This window comes from Frieseomelitta varia, unplaced genomic scaffold, assembly GCF_011392965.1.
Source record: "Frieseomelitta varia isolate USP_RPSP 00005682 unplaced genomic scaffold, Fvar_1.2 scaffold_582, whole genome shotgun sequence".
NCBI lineage: Eukaryota > Metazoa > Arthropoda > Insecta > Hymenoptera > Apidae > Frieseomelitta > Frieseomelitta varia.
In genome coordinates, this window is record NW_025110348.1 from 242,804 (window position 1) to 258,270 (window position 15,467).

Below are 15,467 nucleotides of genomic sequence, written 5' to 3' on the forward strand. Positions count from 1 at the left end.
GGCAGAATTATATCACTTGAAAAACTCGAATACAGAGTGGAAATTCAAAACCCGTTTCAGGTTCGAACGAAACCGTCTCTCACCGATAGAGATATTCGTCAGCTGTATTTCGCGAAAGAATTGTGAAAGATACCGCTATTAATGGAAAGTGTGTCGATAGAATCAGTAAAACAAGTCGGCGCTTGATCAAACGCAGCTAGTCAAAGTTCGAAGCGATCGTAAAATTCAAGCTTTCGATTCAATTTTATCGCGCTTCAGAGCCGTACGATAGTAGAGATCAAGGCGTTCGATGTTACAATCTTCTCTCACGTTTGCCATCTTGAAACTCTAAAGGCTTCTGCGATCAACCGGACTGGTTTCCCGCGTCGCAGAAAGGAAAGGGACGTAAGATTTCGCTTGCGGTTTCTCTATTCCTGTCAGCAGCAACAGCAGACACCGATAACAAGCCGCGCACGCATTCCGGCGGCCAACCGTAACGCGCATCTGCATTCGCCGCGCGCAGAGATTCGGCAGCCACGTAACAATTTTCATTAAACGACCTCAACGAGTTTATACGAGTGAACGTATACGTTCGTCAGAGCTTGTAAAACGTGGCCATCGAGGTCGTGTCTCGCCAGGTCACGGACCGGAAACGACGACGTTACACAGCTAGGGTCGGCCATGTCTGAATGAAAGAGGCGCGGCGCTCTGTTTCATAAATTTGCAACTTACTTTCGGTTTCGGACAATAGTAATTCAGACCCGAGTTTCACCGTCACCTCTGTTATTCAAATCGGGAGACGAAACGTTAGCTCGCGCCACTGCACGGATTAAAATCAGTCGGTGAACTTATAGTCGCATTTCTTGGCGAATAATAAAGGTAAAATAAAAGGGCGGTGGGACGGGGGATTATAGAATTGCTAAAGAACGGAAAGAAGAATGAGGTTGCTGAATAGAAATTTGCCTAGTTTCCTAAACTTGTTTACACTGGCACTACTAAAATGACCAATTTCGAATTTTCTATAGAAATTTTTTTATATATTTATAACAGTGTACTTATAGAGACTCGAATGAATTTTAGAATTGTATTACAAGTTCTTCTCTCTTCCTCTCATTTTCATTTCTCTGTTACAAATTCTACACTTCAATCGTCGATAAATCCAGTGTTAAAATATACTTGCGAATTGTGTAAATTTTGTCGATCTTTTTTGTGGAATCTTACGTCATTTTATAATGATCGCGTATAATATTCTTCATCATCATTTTACAAAATGCTACAAAGTCCCAGAAAGTTAAAATACAATATCTACAACATTGGGATAAATTATTGCTCGGTTCTTTTTAGATTAAATACTCCAGAAAATTTATTGGCGAGAGTTTATCAGCAAGTTGCTTTTTTGTTTCTCTTTTCTTCAATGAAACTGTAACTTGGCGAACCACTCGTTAAACTGGCACACGTCATTTACATTCACGTGACATTCCGATCCTCAAATGACACGAAACGCACAAGTGCAACATTCTAACCGTGAAGTATCTTACGAGACATCTTATACTGATTATTTAAATATGATTATTTTACAATTATTTCAAAAATTAAAATGAAAAGGCATGGTAATAAATTAATCACAGAAAGGCACAAATATGTAGCGTGTAGAAAATATAACGGAAGAAGGGAGACACATTACGAATGCAAGAAGTGTGATGTAGGATTACGCATTGATGTTTCGAGTTATACCATATCTTACTAGGTTATTACCTTACTATATTATTAGAAATAAAGCTTAAAGTTACTGTTAAATTTTTAGTATGTGCACCAACAATTCAACACAGAGTGCACAGAAGAAATGAATAATATTGGTTTAAGGTAAGCGCGATTCGGTGTTTCGATTATTTCAACATACTTTCTACGAAATGTTCGCTGGCGAAGAATGTAGATCAAAATCTGCCATAGCCAAGGGATTGCTTCGCGAAACCAGTCGTTCGAAATGAAGTTCCATGCGTCCATGTTGAACAAAGTGGCAATTCTCAGGATACCGGGCATCCGTAACAATCGACCGGCTCTTCCGGCTAACTAAGCACGCGTTTCAGAGGCTCACTTCACCTCCCCGACACGATGACCGGCGATTCAATAAAGTAGAACTTAAACTTGGTTACGAGGCGAGCGCCGCGCTTGCAGCCCGTCCCATGGGGAGAACGATGGGAACGCATTCCTTTCACAGGATCGCCCGGCGACACTTAATTACGCCCGTTGCTGTCCGAAACGCTGACAAAAGAAAAATCCAGCGAACTCGAACGACGAATTTAAAGTGTGAACGAGGGGATTAACTTCTGATCAGTTTTCACCTAGGTGGGAAATATTCGCGCTCAGTTTCGAATCACGCGCGGTTGACAGTTTTGGAATTTTTGTTCTCAGATATTTTAACGAGTGTTGGTTGGTGAAGATGTGAAGGTTCTATTTCAGAGAAATCACGAGGACAACAATTTTATTAAGATCCGTTCGAGATTAATTATCTAGATGAATTTTTCCAAATTTCATTTCTATCGAGACAAGTTCAAGTTAGTTTACTGATAAATTGATTATTTTATAATATTTGAAATCTGACAGACATGTGTGTAGTATATATACGTAAATTATTTTTTCAAATAAACAGCCATCGAACATAAAAATGAAAAAAAAAAGTAAAGCCAATAATGACTATTAACGTAAATTTTTTTTTTCTCAGCAGCTCGTATATTTCCATAAATAGCTGTTCAGATATATTTGTCAATTTTGACGTTAGTTACGTTAACGATCAACGCGTCTCAGTGTGTACGGCTCAGATTTGGTTATTTAGCAAATTCGTAACGAAAGAGAACAATTTTGCTGTTATTTTTCCGTTCGAGGGGATCGCAATTTTTCAGCGGCGCAGGTCAGCACATTTTTTTCCGAGGGAAAAACTGCACGATCTGTTTTTACGCCAGATTACCTATCTCTTTGAAACAAATTCGGCGATGCGTGGTGATTACCGGGTGTTAAACTGACTGATTCACTCTCCGGTTGATTGATCGATTTTCTTGTCGATAGTTTCGTCATGCAGAAAACATTGCTTTTCACCTGATCGTCTCGATTGGTTCGGACTCGTCTCTCGGATCTAAACAAACAATCGTGCACGAATATTTCGAAAATTGTATCTCGTATTCGTAGAACGTTAACAAAAGGATTGCCGATATACTCCATTTTTTTCTCTCTCTCTCTCTAAAAACTTTTTCACCGTCGTTAACCATCGAGTTAGCACAATTATTCAAAACGTCGATTTAGCAGTATCGTCGAAAAGGTAAAACTAAATTCGATAGCGAGCGTGTTGCATGCTTGATTCGCGTAGCAGTGCTTGAACATACCGCGCGGAGCAAAGTGTTCGATCATCAAAGAATCGTTTAACAGCCGGGTCACGATTTTTCCCCGGATAAACGAGTTTTCACGATAGTTTCGCCGTCGTTGTACGCGTGCCGTCTGCGCTCGTCGTGGTGGACGTGTGACGGCCAAATATTTGCGCTCGCCTATTGTTTCGTTAATAGCGAAGTTGGTATCGCTACGTGACGAAGATGACAAAGTAGTTCGTTTTACCTACGTTCTTTTGCCATTTTTTTTTTTTTTTTTTTTTTTTTTTGGATTTTTTTTTTTTTTTTTTTTTTTTTTGTAATATTTAAAAAGAAGAATTCTTTCTGATCGATCGACGAGTTAACCTCTTGGAATGACGGTGCCACGCACGTTGAGAATTTTTTCTCCCAAAATTGTAATATTGTCTCAGTTTTAAGTATATTCAAGTGAAATAGGCGAAAGAGATAATAAATTTATCACTTCTCAATAATTTCTATCCAGTGATATACAAGTTCAAAAAGAAAGCGATGAATTATTGTATACGGTTTAGTCACTCGTTATGGTACGCAATCAGCACAAGTGGTTAAACATACCCACTCGTTCGTTAGCACTAATGAGATTATAGATATAAAATCTTAGCTTCATTTAACTAATTTTGGCAATCGTGCAACGCACTGCGTTCTCAACGCGTGATAGCCACTTTAGTATTTATGACGTTACAATAAATTGCCATTTAGTCTTTTATCCTCGATCATTTCAATTAATCATCACGTTCTATACGAACGCAAGGAGTATCCTACTACTTACGAACGGGAGCTCCGTCGATGAATCTTCGTTGCAAGACTAGAAGAACGATAAAATCCACATAAAATGGGATCAGTCGAAGTATAGCTCCTTTCGCATTACACGCTGATTACAAAGTTGACTGTAAATTCCCAAAAGCTCGGGAGCGAGAGGGTGGGGAGGAGGGGGGGTTGCTTTCACAGTCGTATCATAAAATACCAGAAAGCCACAGGCGAAACAATGGTCACGTTCGATTCGTTTCGATCTGCACGACCCCCCCCCCCTCTCTCTCCCTCTCTTCTCTCCCCTTTCCTTTTCATTCTTTACCTTTCCTCTTTTTTTTTTTTTCTTTTTTCGATTTAAAATTCCAGACCGGAGGAATTCCCTTTGACCGCAACATGGTCGCTGGCAACAGCTATCTCGCGATACAAATTACAAGCGGGCTGGCGAAGCCGCGGTCGAACTCGCGCTCGTACGTTCTTTTTTTCAGCGCGCAACTCCACGCAACTCTCGCCGGGACGAGAGTGCCTCGGTGTGCCGTGGCAAAAAAAAAAAAGAATAAAATAATAAAAAAAAAAAAAAAGGAAGAAAGAAAAACCCCGGTTTTCCTCCGGCTGCCGGTATATAGGTTTGCTTAACGGCCCGTGTAAGGTTTACGAGCGTTCCGGCAGCCGTAGCACGAAAAATTTCTTTGAAGACGCTCGCCTTCTCTCGCTCTTCTTCTTCTTCTTCTTCTTCGTCGTCGTTGTCGTCGTCGTTCCTCGACGAAGCGGCGGCAAAAATTTGCTGTCGTTTTCGTCTCGCGTTAATTCACGGCCAGCGTGAAGGGAATTACCACGGAGCGCACGAAGAAATAGAGCGGGAATTCCGCGTTCGAAACGAGTCCCGGACGTGCGATTTATCGGTAGCGCGGAGCAAATGAGGGAGAGACTGCCGCGCAGAGAGAACACGTAAGGCAAACCGCTGCAAGCGTGTGTTTGTACACAGCCGGATGCTTTAGAAATACCTGGCTCGATTTGGACGAACGCGTGGCCATTATTTGACGAAGGGTTCCCGCCCGCCAGAAACGTTTAATTGTTCTGCTCGAACGGCCTATAATCGGCAATTTCGCAGCGCCGATATTTCCAATTTTCAACTGTTTTCGTAAAGTATTCGGCAAGGCGCGCGCATTGATTGTTTCGATTGTAATAAAACACCGATCGAACGTTTCCTCGAACGAGCCCCGAAGTGTTCGATGTCGCGTTTATTGTTAAAGCAGAATGTAACTGTAACCTGCCGTGATAGACATTTCCGTATGTACGCGTTGTGTACGTAGACAGACGGGCTGCGTTTGTATAGGTGAGAGTGATCCTGTCTGAAACAGACTGGTAGTTTGCGGAGGCGCTTTAAAGTTCTCATTAAGCGATCGAGGTCTGTGGGACACTTCTGTGTCTCATTGTTTGCTTTGTTTGGTGTTTACGCCACTGCGCCGAGGCTACACAGCGGCCGCGCTGGCAGCGGAGTGGCGCGGCGGCGTCATCCCCCTTGGCGTCGAGCAAGAACCAGGAGAAAACCGAAAGGGACAGACAAACAGAGAGAAAGAGAGAGAGAGAGAGAGAGAGACGAGAAGGACGAACGAAGCGGAGGTGAGAAAGAGACAGAAAGACGGGAGACACGAAGAGAACAGGGGAGAGGTGGCTTTCATTAAGCTCGCATTGTCTCAGCACCGCACTATTATAGCCGAGTGAATAACTTGGAGCCATCCGGTAGTCGGAAGGAAAGCCTCTCTCGTTTCTTTTTTCCTCTCTCTTCCTTCACCCCCCCCCCTCCCTCCTTCGCCCGTTTTGCTTCTTCCACTCCCGTGTCTATGTGTTCCTTCCCACCCTTCCGAAACGCGATTCATTTCCACTGCTTCGTGCAACCTGCAGCGGCGTCCACTATCGCTCCTCCGCTTCCTTCTGAACCGCAAATTTATTTCGCGAACTCGACACGCCTCCGTCCTCCTTCGGCGAACCTCAGGTCGCCGCGCCGCGCCGCTGAAATATTAACGAGCCGAACGAACGTTCGATGCGATATAGAACGATCGGACCGGCGCCACGGGAAGCTTTGATTTCACGCGAGAAGGCGCCAGCCTGTTCCCCGCTGCGGACGGGCACCATCGTCATCCATCCGAACGGGCCATCGAGCGGAAGAAAGACGGAGAGAGAGAGAGAGAGAGAGAGAGAGAATGAGAGAGTGGGAACGAGAAACGAAGCGAAACAGAGGCAGGGTTGATTTTAACGAGTACGCGCGACCCCGTGGATCGTAAAATCTTCACTGTCCTACGCTGTTCGTTAATTACTCGCGGCCTCGAAACGCGCCCGCTCGCTGGCTCGCCTGTTCGTTCGTCGAACGAACGCTTTCGATTCTATCGCGTGCATACATATACGCGTGCCTTTCATGTAGACACGCGTGCCTTTCATGTAGACACGCGTGCACAAGCGCGCGCGCGCGCGTTCATCCACGCTCTGGATACGGCCTGATTCTGTCACCTAGTTCGAGGTCGGTCGTTAATGACGCGGAAGGAACGCTAGCAGCGTGCCAGGGATGTCGCCCACAAAGAGGGCCGAAGGGGTGGCTCGTTCGTCAGAGGTGCAGTTCCGTTTTGCCGATTAGATGTCCGTGGTGGAGCGGCTCGTCTCCTTCTCCCTTCTCGTTTCGGTTATTACGGGAGTCATTGAGCGATTTTTACTTTCCGCTCCGTTACTTATATACCCCCTCCTTTTCTTCTTCATCCACTTTCATCGGCAACCGATAATTGGCGTTTTAACGAACAATTTTTGTTTTCTTCCCCCCGGGTGAGGTACTTGTGATACCGCGAAAGGGTACGTTACAATTCATATATTTTAAGAATCTCGGAGGAACATTTAAAAAGTAACGAGAATATTACGGGAGGCTGTTTTTACAATTTTAGAAAATACTTGGAAAACCTCCGGGAAAGATCGCTGTATTTAGGATGTTTTTATAATTTGAAGAATATTCAGAAACCTCGGGGGAGGATTTGAAAAGCCGCGTTCAAATATTTTCGTTCCTTGTAGCGATACAAACACGCTCGATAAAGTAAACATACAAATAACTAGAGTTACTAGAGTTCGGAGAAGCGAATGATATTGAAATACATATTTCCCTCGCCGCATTACCAGCTGCGACGTCGGTTATACTCCCGTTACAACGCGGTTCACCCTTAATTGACTTTCTCTCGCGTGCTCCACTAAAGAGAGCTAAGTTGAATTTACTTGCGCAGAGAACACATTTCAAATCTTGCTGCTTAAGCCTACGTCGCGCAGGCAAGCCAACGCGAAATTTCGCGATACCTCATTACTATGCAATTTGTGTTAAGACAGTAAGCTCTGGTCTTATCAGGCGTACCTGCCGTTCTAGTTTCGCGAACCTGCTTTAATAAACAATAATAACGACGCAGTCCGATGTACAAATATAAATATTTCACGGCGCCGAAGATTCCAAACCCTCTTTCCGATTCATACTCGATGTAACTTTGGCAACTTGTGCTAAAACCTCTTAACAAAGAACGCTAAAGTCCCTCGAATATATTCGAGCAATTAATTTGCATATTTTTTTACATTTTCTCTCTCTCTCTGTCTCGTTTTCTTTTTAATAAGAAAGCTTCTCGTTTTTGGTCTCGCCTTTATGTTTCGCATTTCGATTATATTTTCTCGGAATTACTAATATCTATATATTTAACAAACACCCGTCGAGTGTTAAGTTAATATTCGCATGATTTTTTGTTGTACAGAGACCTAGAGAGAATTGGAGAAAAGAATCGTAAAGATCGCGATTTTTCTTATCTGTTAGTGACACGCGATCGACACACGGCTATCGATACCGAGACTGACAGTAATTGCTTAATACCTGTTTCAGATACTCCGTCGTTCGCGATAACGCGTTTACCTGGTTTTGGAATTCCGATCGTCGAGGGGATGTCTGTCAGCTTGAAATGCGAGGTGGACAGCAATCCGGCTAGCACGCCGATCTGGCAACGTGGTAAGTGACAATAGTAACAAAAAATTCCACGTTTCGTTTACCTATGCTATTCTACCTTCGAAAGAGAAACACAGAGAGAAAGAAAAAGAAAGGTACGTTACAAAAATTTCAAAGTGAGATATTCTCGAAATTCTGCTTAATGAATATGCAAAGAATCACCAACCTACGTTTTTTCTTTTCTCTTTGTCTGTTCCCTAAACTTTGCAATGGAATTTATTGTTCGACAATATTAATATAGATAATTTTAGTAATATCATATTTTCAATGTAGATGTATCTTTTCACAGAGTGATAAAATTATAGAAAACTTTCGCACGATACGAAAAATAATATGTGAAATAACTGATCTAGATCTATTAATGACTGTATTTATACTATCGTGTATATATATATATACCATAACGTATACTATATATGCTATATATACGTAATGTATATACTATAACTATACTATAATGTATACTATATATACGTAACGTATACTATACTATAACTATACTATAACGTATACTATATATACGTAACGTATACTATACTATAACTATACTATAACGTATACTATATATACGTAACGTATACTATACTATAACTATACTATAACGTATACTATATATACGTAACGTATACTATACTATAACTATACTATAACGTATACTATATATACGTAACGTATACTATACTATAACTGTACTTTAACGTATACTATATATACGTAACGTATACTATACTATAACTGTACTATAACGTATACTATATATACGTAACGTATACTATATTATAACTATACGTATACTATATTATAACTATACTATAACGTATACTATATATACGTAACGTATACTGTAACGTATATATATATATATATACACAGTCTTTCATAGTGGAAGAGTTAATCCACAATATCGGTAACTTAAAATACTGCATAAAGCGGTGATATTTTCATCTTCCATTCCAAGGCAGAGTTATGCTTTGCCACATCACTACCCTTTGCCAAGCGTTTGTCAAACGCCGTTTGCTATTTGTTGTTAACGTCCAGGCTGTTAGTTCCTTCGCAGTCATCAGCAAACAAAACGATAAATCGTACAATCACGTTAATTTATACCGCGGCCGCCAGAGGAAGAGTATCACGAACTCGATGGAGTCGAGTCAGAACAATAAATAATCCCGGCGTGTATTCCGAGCGAGCGAATCCCCTCATCGCAGATAAGTATGCACGGCAGATATTATCTTTCGTCTGCATTAGCAGCCCTGTGCTTCTTTCCCTCTCCTCTTTTCTAATCCGGCCGCGTGTTGTGAATGCTTCGTCAAGATTAAAAAATGCTACGCTTCGAAACGGCTTCTGGTGGTTCTTTCACGTCCCCTCGTCAGTCACGCGCGCGCTTTTGCTTCTTCTTCTTCTTCTTCTTCTTACTATTTTTTCGTCGTTCTTCTTTCTTTCTTTCCTCTTTTTCTTCCTCTCCCCTTTCGTTCATTTCATCCCCCTTTCTTCGTCGAAATCAATGGTAGTCCATTGAGATTTCGCTTTCCAAGCGTTCCACCGACTTATTCCCGATAATTGGAAATCTCCTTGTACGAACGTCGAACGTCGTTGGCTTGTTCGAATTTGTTCGCCGCGTTTTTTTCCACCCCCTCTGCCGGCCGTAATCGATAGCTTCGACGGTAAAGTGGTCGGTCTCTCCCTTCCGGCGGAAACGAACCTCTCGAACGCAAAAAAAAGCCTGCATTCCTCCCCCCCTCCCCCCACCCTCACGCGCTGGAACGAAAGAGAAAGAGATTCGCTTCCTGCGGATACGTTGTATTTGTATTTTCTGGCCGAGGCTCGAACTTGGTTATGAATCGAATAATTTAAGGATAAAGAATTGAAGATCGATCGGATCGACCGTAGGATTTTTTTTTCCTTTTTTTTTTCTCTCTCTCTCTATCTCTATCTCTCTCTTTCTCTAAGAAAGATCGAAGGGGATCGGCAAATGGAAAAGTTCCCTCTTCCCTTAAATTCCATTTGTTTCGAGGAGAATGAGAAACCGGGACGGAGAATTACTCCCAGCCGACTGGATTCATTAGCAGCCTCTTGTTCTTTGTCAAAGCTCGCCGACGGTAGACTGGCCCGCGACTTGATAAATATTTAAAACCTTCTATAATTCCCTCTTTAGTCTGCCCGGACACTGTCTCTCCCTTTCCTCGCGGCGGCGTCTTTGAGTTCCTCCCGGCGGATCCTTCAATTCCGATACACCCCGGTGTAACAACATTTTAGCTAGGCAGCGAGTAAAAGTAAAGCTTCTTGAACGATTTTCAGACGGGAGGAGGAGGAGGAGGAGGATATAAAACCTACGAGGGTCGAAAGTGAAGTAGTTACTTTGTATGTAAATAGGTTGCTCGTGTATCGAGCTTTTTCTTCTTCTTTTTCTTCTTCTTTTTTTTTTTTGTCGGATCTCGATCAGTGGAATATATATTAGAAATGTATTGCATTTCAAAAGACTCTACGACGTAGTAGGCACAAGTAATGCAATAAATACGGCAGTCTGTATATTATAGGGAGGTTATAAATTAACGTGTGCAACTACAGCATTTATCCACGGAGCAACAACTATGTGGCCGTCGATCACGGCAATCTCCTCTTTTCTGTTATCAGTAGGGGTTGAATCTAAGTCTATATATCATACGACCCTAACTGAAATTTCGGGCTTTGTTTCTTATCAGGCTCTCTGCCAATCCGCTCGAACGTATGCAAGATCAGCGAAAGAAGTACGATAGAAGTAGAAGAAGGCTAGACTTGTCAGACACGCGGGTAAAAATATTCTTCGAGTATGACTTTTTGAGAACTTTACAAAGTCGAAAGATCGTCGTCGGACAGTCGGATACTTAAGAACCTTATATTTTATTAAAATAACTCGTATCAAAAAGTAGAATAACGCCAAATACGTCAGACCGAAAACAAAAAAAAAAATACTTTCCAAATTGTTTCTATCCTGTAAAATCAGAAACTTTGGTTCTTATATTTTGCCAAGATAATCCATATCAAAAGGTAACTTTCAAAGTCAGATCGAGAGAAAAGAGAGAGAGAGACAGAGGGAGAGAGAGAGAATTAAAATAGTTTCCAAATATTTTCTAAAAACTATATCACGTTAACTTCTAAGCTAGAAGTTAACTAGAAACCCTGATGATCAAAGTTCGTCGAACTAATCTAAAGGAAAGAAAACAACCGTGCGCGCCGAGTATTCCCCCGTGTTCCTTGTCCAAAGCGTAGTCCAGGAGTTAACCCAAATTCGGCGTTATGTATCCTCATGACCGTACGCCTGTTTCAGTCGTACGAAACGTATGTAGGTACAGGTACGTGCAGCTTTACGTAACGGCCGTGGCGCGAGTCGTTACGCGCTCTACCATGGGAATTAACGTTTGTTTTAATGGACGTACTTTTCGTCCCGAGTCGGCGCCCAACGTTGTTACACAGAGAGGGAAACCCACCCGCTGGCAGATTCATTCCCTCCCGCGTGTGATGCACGACTCGTGTTAGGCTCGATTCGTAGCTGCACCGCCACCGGTGAGAACGATCGGTGCGAGCAGCATGATTTGCAACTTGATTGCTCGGTTCGGATCCAGGAATCGGCGATAGGCGAGCCAATTGGTCCATTGGAATTACGGTGCACATGAGGCACCTTCGACTCTTGGCTCCTCGATTTGTTGTTTGATAATTTCTCTCTTTCTCGCGGAACAAGGAGAGAAAAGGAGAAGAGAGGAGCAACTTGAAATCGAGAACTCGACGATGGAACGCTGAAAGATGTTCGATTTTGTTTAAAATGAACGGTAACTTCGAACCGAAAGATTGGAGGATTTAATTCGACGCGTAGTAGTTTGAAAGATATCCGCAAAGTTGGCCAAAGGATGATGTTCTTTCTGAATTTTAAAAGGGAACTTGATTGTGCAACTTCCGCGAGCTTTCTTTCTGCCTCTCTCTGTTCCTTCTTTCCCCCACTGGCCGAGAACGTTGCGTCCAAGTCCCGCGAGCGTGCATTTGTTCTCGTTAAGCTGATCCTTTAATGTAATTAGAAGCACGCTGCAACTGTATGTTAAATTAAATATGCTTCTTTGTCCACGCTGCAAAGTAAGAACCTTCCACTCCGTCTGTTAAACCTCGGAACGGAAGTCTAAATCGAGAAATCCGTCGTTGCTGCGCGTCCTCCATGTTAAAACGCCTTTCGTGAAAGGAAACAGAAAAAACGAAATGGTTCCATCGATGCTTCATGTCCCACGTGACTCTCAGAACGACGAGTATCAAACACCGAGCCATCCGCTAATCCCACAATCGAATCTCTCTTTCTCGGCCAAAAAAATTTAATACGCCCCCCTTCTTTCGTTCATGTTCGCGTAACAGTTAGCAGACTTTTTCCCCAGGTTTTGGTCGTTGCCGCTGCACCTTTTAGCCGGCTCGGTGGAAATCACGAAAAGGATTTACAGACGGAGCCGGAGGATCGGTAACGATGTTGCTTTTTGCTGCGGATCGGCGCGCAAATAAAAGTTCGCCGCGGTATAATTTTCTTTATTCGTCGTCAATCAGAGGGGAACTTTGATCACAGAAAAAGGAAATTCACGGGAGTAGAGAGAGAGAGAGATAGGGAGAGAGAGGGGGTAGGATTTTCGTGGAGAGTTCCGCGAGTAACCGCGGCGGAGAAACCACTTTCTTGATTAGAGTGGTCGGTTTAAACGGACGAAACTATTACATTCGTTAAACGCGGTTCGATCCGACCGTTCGGTCTAACTTTTTTATGGTACCGCGCTGCGTTCCTTTTTTTTTTTCTTTCTTTCTTTTTTGTTTTTTTTTTTTCCCTCTCCGAATTCGCAGGTCGAAACGAACGCCGTGCCGTTTTAAAGCTTCCATCGAAGTACCCGTTCGAGTTACGACGTTTAATCTCGTTGCAAGCGTCTGGCGTTCGAAGTAATAGGAACGGCGGTAATGCAGGGGTTTCTTTTTAACATTTCTCGTAACTTATGCGAATTATGAGCGGCGCTATGGTGAGAAATTTCGAGTCTGAATGCGCGAATTACGCGTTCGTCAGTAGCAGCAACGTATTCCTGCTTGGTAAGATTATTTTAGATTTTTCGTATGTTGGAAATGTATCAGGTTATCAGCTTTTGTCCAAATTTGACGGTGAATGTACGGTGAAATTTATCTGGGTTATGGAACAGTGGATAAAAACCAGCAACGTATGCTGATATCACTAACTAATTTACGATTACGCAAAACCGCAATAAAAGCTAATTACACGCGTTTTAGAATATATATCTGTTGATAGAGTCCACGGCGTATGTTTGAACAAATTTCCATGTGTACACTTTTATTAATACTGTGATTTAATGCTTAAAAGAAAATAAATCTCTCTTAAAATCTTAATGATTAATCTACAATGCGGCGTAATGTAAAATTAGTTTTTAATATTAAATATAATATTAAATATTAGTTAAAAATTAGTTATCAATATTAAATTCAATAAAAAGTGTTCTTGGAAAATCCCATAGAAATTAATACAACAACAATGATTCTCGAAAGTAAGGGCAACGTATCGCCTTTTGAAGAAAAGTTCCATTTGCCATTGGGGTGGCTCGGATGATGAAATTTATCGGAGGGGGCCAAGTTAATCGTACAAGCCTCGTTAGTCCCGTCATTGAGTTACACAAAATGCTGAGAGCAGCTGCACCCATCACTTTCTACTGTGATCAGCTAGGTGAGAGTGATAAGAAATATGATGGACGACCCGGGTTGGACGGGCGAAGCGGTCCAAGCGGAGGATTATTGTTCAACGGTATTCGAAACGGAAGAATTCACGGGACCGTAACAAATTGCACGCGAAAAATATCTTGCATCGTTCCATCACACCGGGCAGATTCTTCGCTGGCTTTGCAGCGAGCCGCGAATTATCGTTCAGATAAGTGGATTCGATTTGTCGACCTCCCAAAAAGAGTAATGGGTGAAGTTTATGGCGGGAGTATAAATTACTATCTCAAGCGCAATTCTACTCAACGTAACTAGAGTCAACTAAAACGTACGGAAACCTGTAACTATGAAATCGTTTCCCAACTTGATTCTTCTTTTAATTCTGTTTGTCCAGACTCGTCTATTTAAAATCTTGATCTCTCGGGTTCGACCGTTGTGATGCAATTACGTTTGTCACTTCTTACGGATGTCACAAACGTATATCTACACTTGCTCTTCTGGTCAAGAAATATTGATAAATAAATAAATGAAAATATCTATTAACATTAAAACGGATCGTATCAGGATATTCTGCATATAAATCGTTATAATTTGAATGATAATTAGATAATTATATCTTTGTCCAAACAGAAATTCATCTATCTTTCAAACAAAGATCTTGTGAAAGACAAATTAATTGTTACAATATTAAAATAATAAAATTGTACGCTTATTTATAAAGTTTTTGTAATGATAGTCCCAATGATTTTTCCACGAATGATATTTCTTACGCGCAACAACTATCACTTCAAACATCTCGCATTCGAAAATATTAATCTCTCCGATTCTTCTTCCAACGTTTCGAGTTTGACTTCAGTCTAAAATCGAACGAACTCGCGGTAGCAAGCACGTTCAAACAATCGTTCGACGTCTCAGTTCCGACAACGTTTAACGTGCGGCGAACGAATCTGTCCATTTATCGATTCGTTCCCCAGAAAACCAGACGCGACGAGATCTTCCAGAAAGTGGTAATAACAATGTTCTGGCAACGTTTTGCAAATCGAGCCCTTCGATTTCGACAGTATAGTGGCGGCTAGTATAAACGCCAGTTATCCCATTAAATATTCAATTATTTCTGCCTTTCACTTCTGGCGTTCGGAGTTTCGTTCTGCTCGTGTGACTGCAGAGAGAGAGAGAGAGAGAGAGAGAGAGAAAGAGAGAGAGGGAGGAACAGCGGTGGAAGCGAGAACTTAATCCCTATTCATAGACTCAATCGAGTGATTTCGAATAAATCCTTTCAACGTTCCGCGAAATCCGCTGCAATTAAAATACTTTAATATCCTTTGGAGCACGTAGCCGCTTCGGGCGATACCTCCTTCCAACCGCATCCTCTCCACCCTCGTCTCGGCTCGTCTTGCTTCGCTTTTACCCTCAAACTTCACCCTCCCATCGTCCTCTTCGCCGACCCCTGCGTTTTCGTTCCCATGGATCCCAATTTCTTTTCGGAGAACCGGCACTCTCTTATTAAACGAGTCCCAATCTAGATGCCTGGAGGTATCGGCAAAGCACGTTCGCTTTCCTTCAAAGACCCCTTTATCACCGGCTGGAACTCCGGCAGATATTTTGACCATTCGTCTTCCAGC

General features: G+C 42.2%; 1 protein-coding gene across 1 annotated transcript in view; it reads left to right on the forward strand.

Annotated features, from left to right (window-relative positions):
• Positions 1–15,467, forward strand: part of LOC122534291 (B-cell receptor CD22) — a 289,325-nt gene that overhangs the window by 176,417 nt on the left and 97,441 nt on the right. Inside the window, exon 5 of the mRNA XM_043664794.1 lies at positions 8,017–8,139. Within this exon, the coding sequence (XP_043520729.1) occupies positions 8,017–8,139 (123 nt within the window). The remainder of the gene's footprint in view (positions 1–8,016; positions 8,140–15,467) is intronic.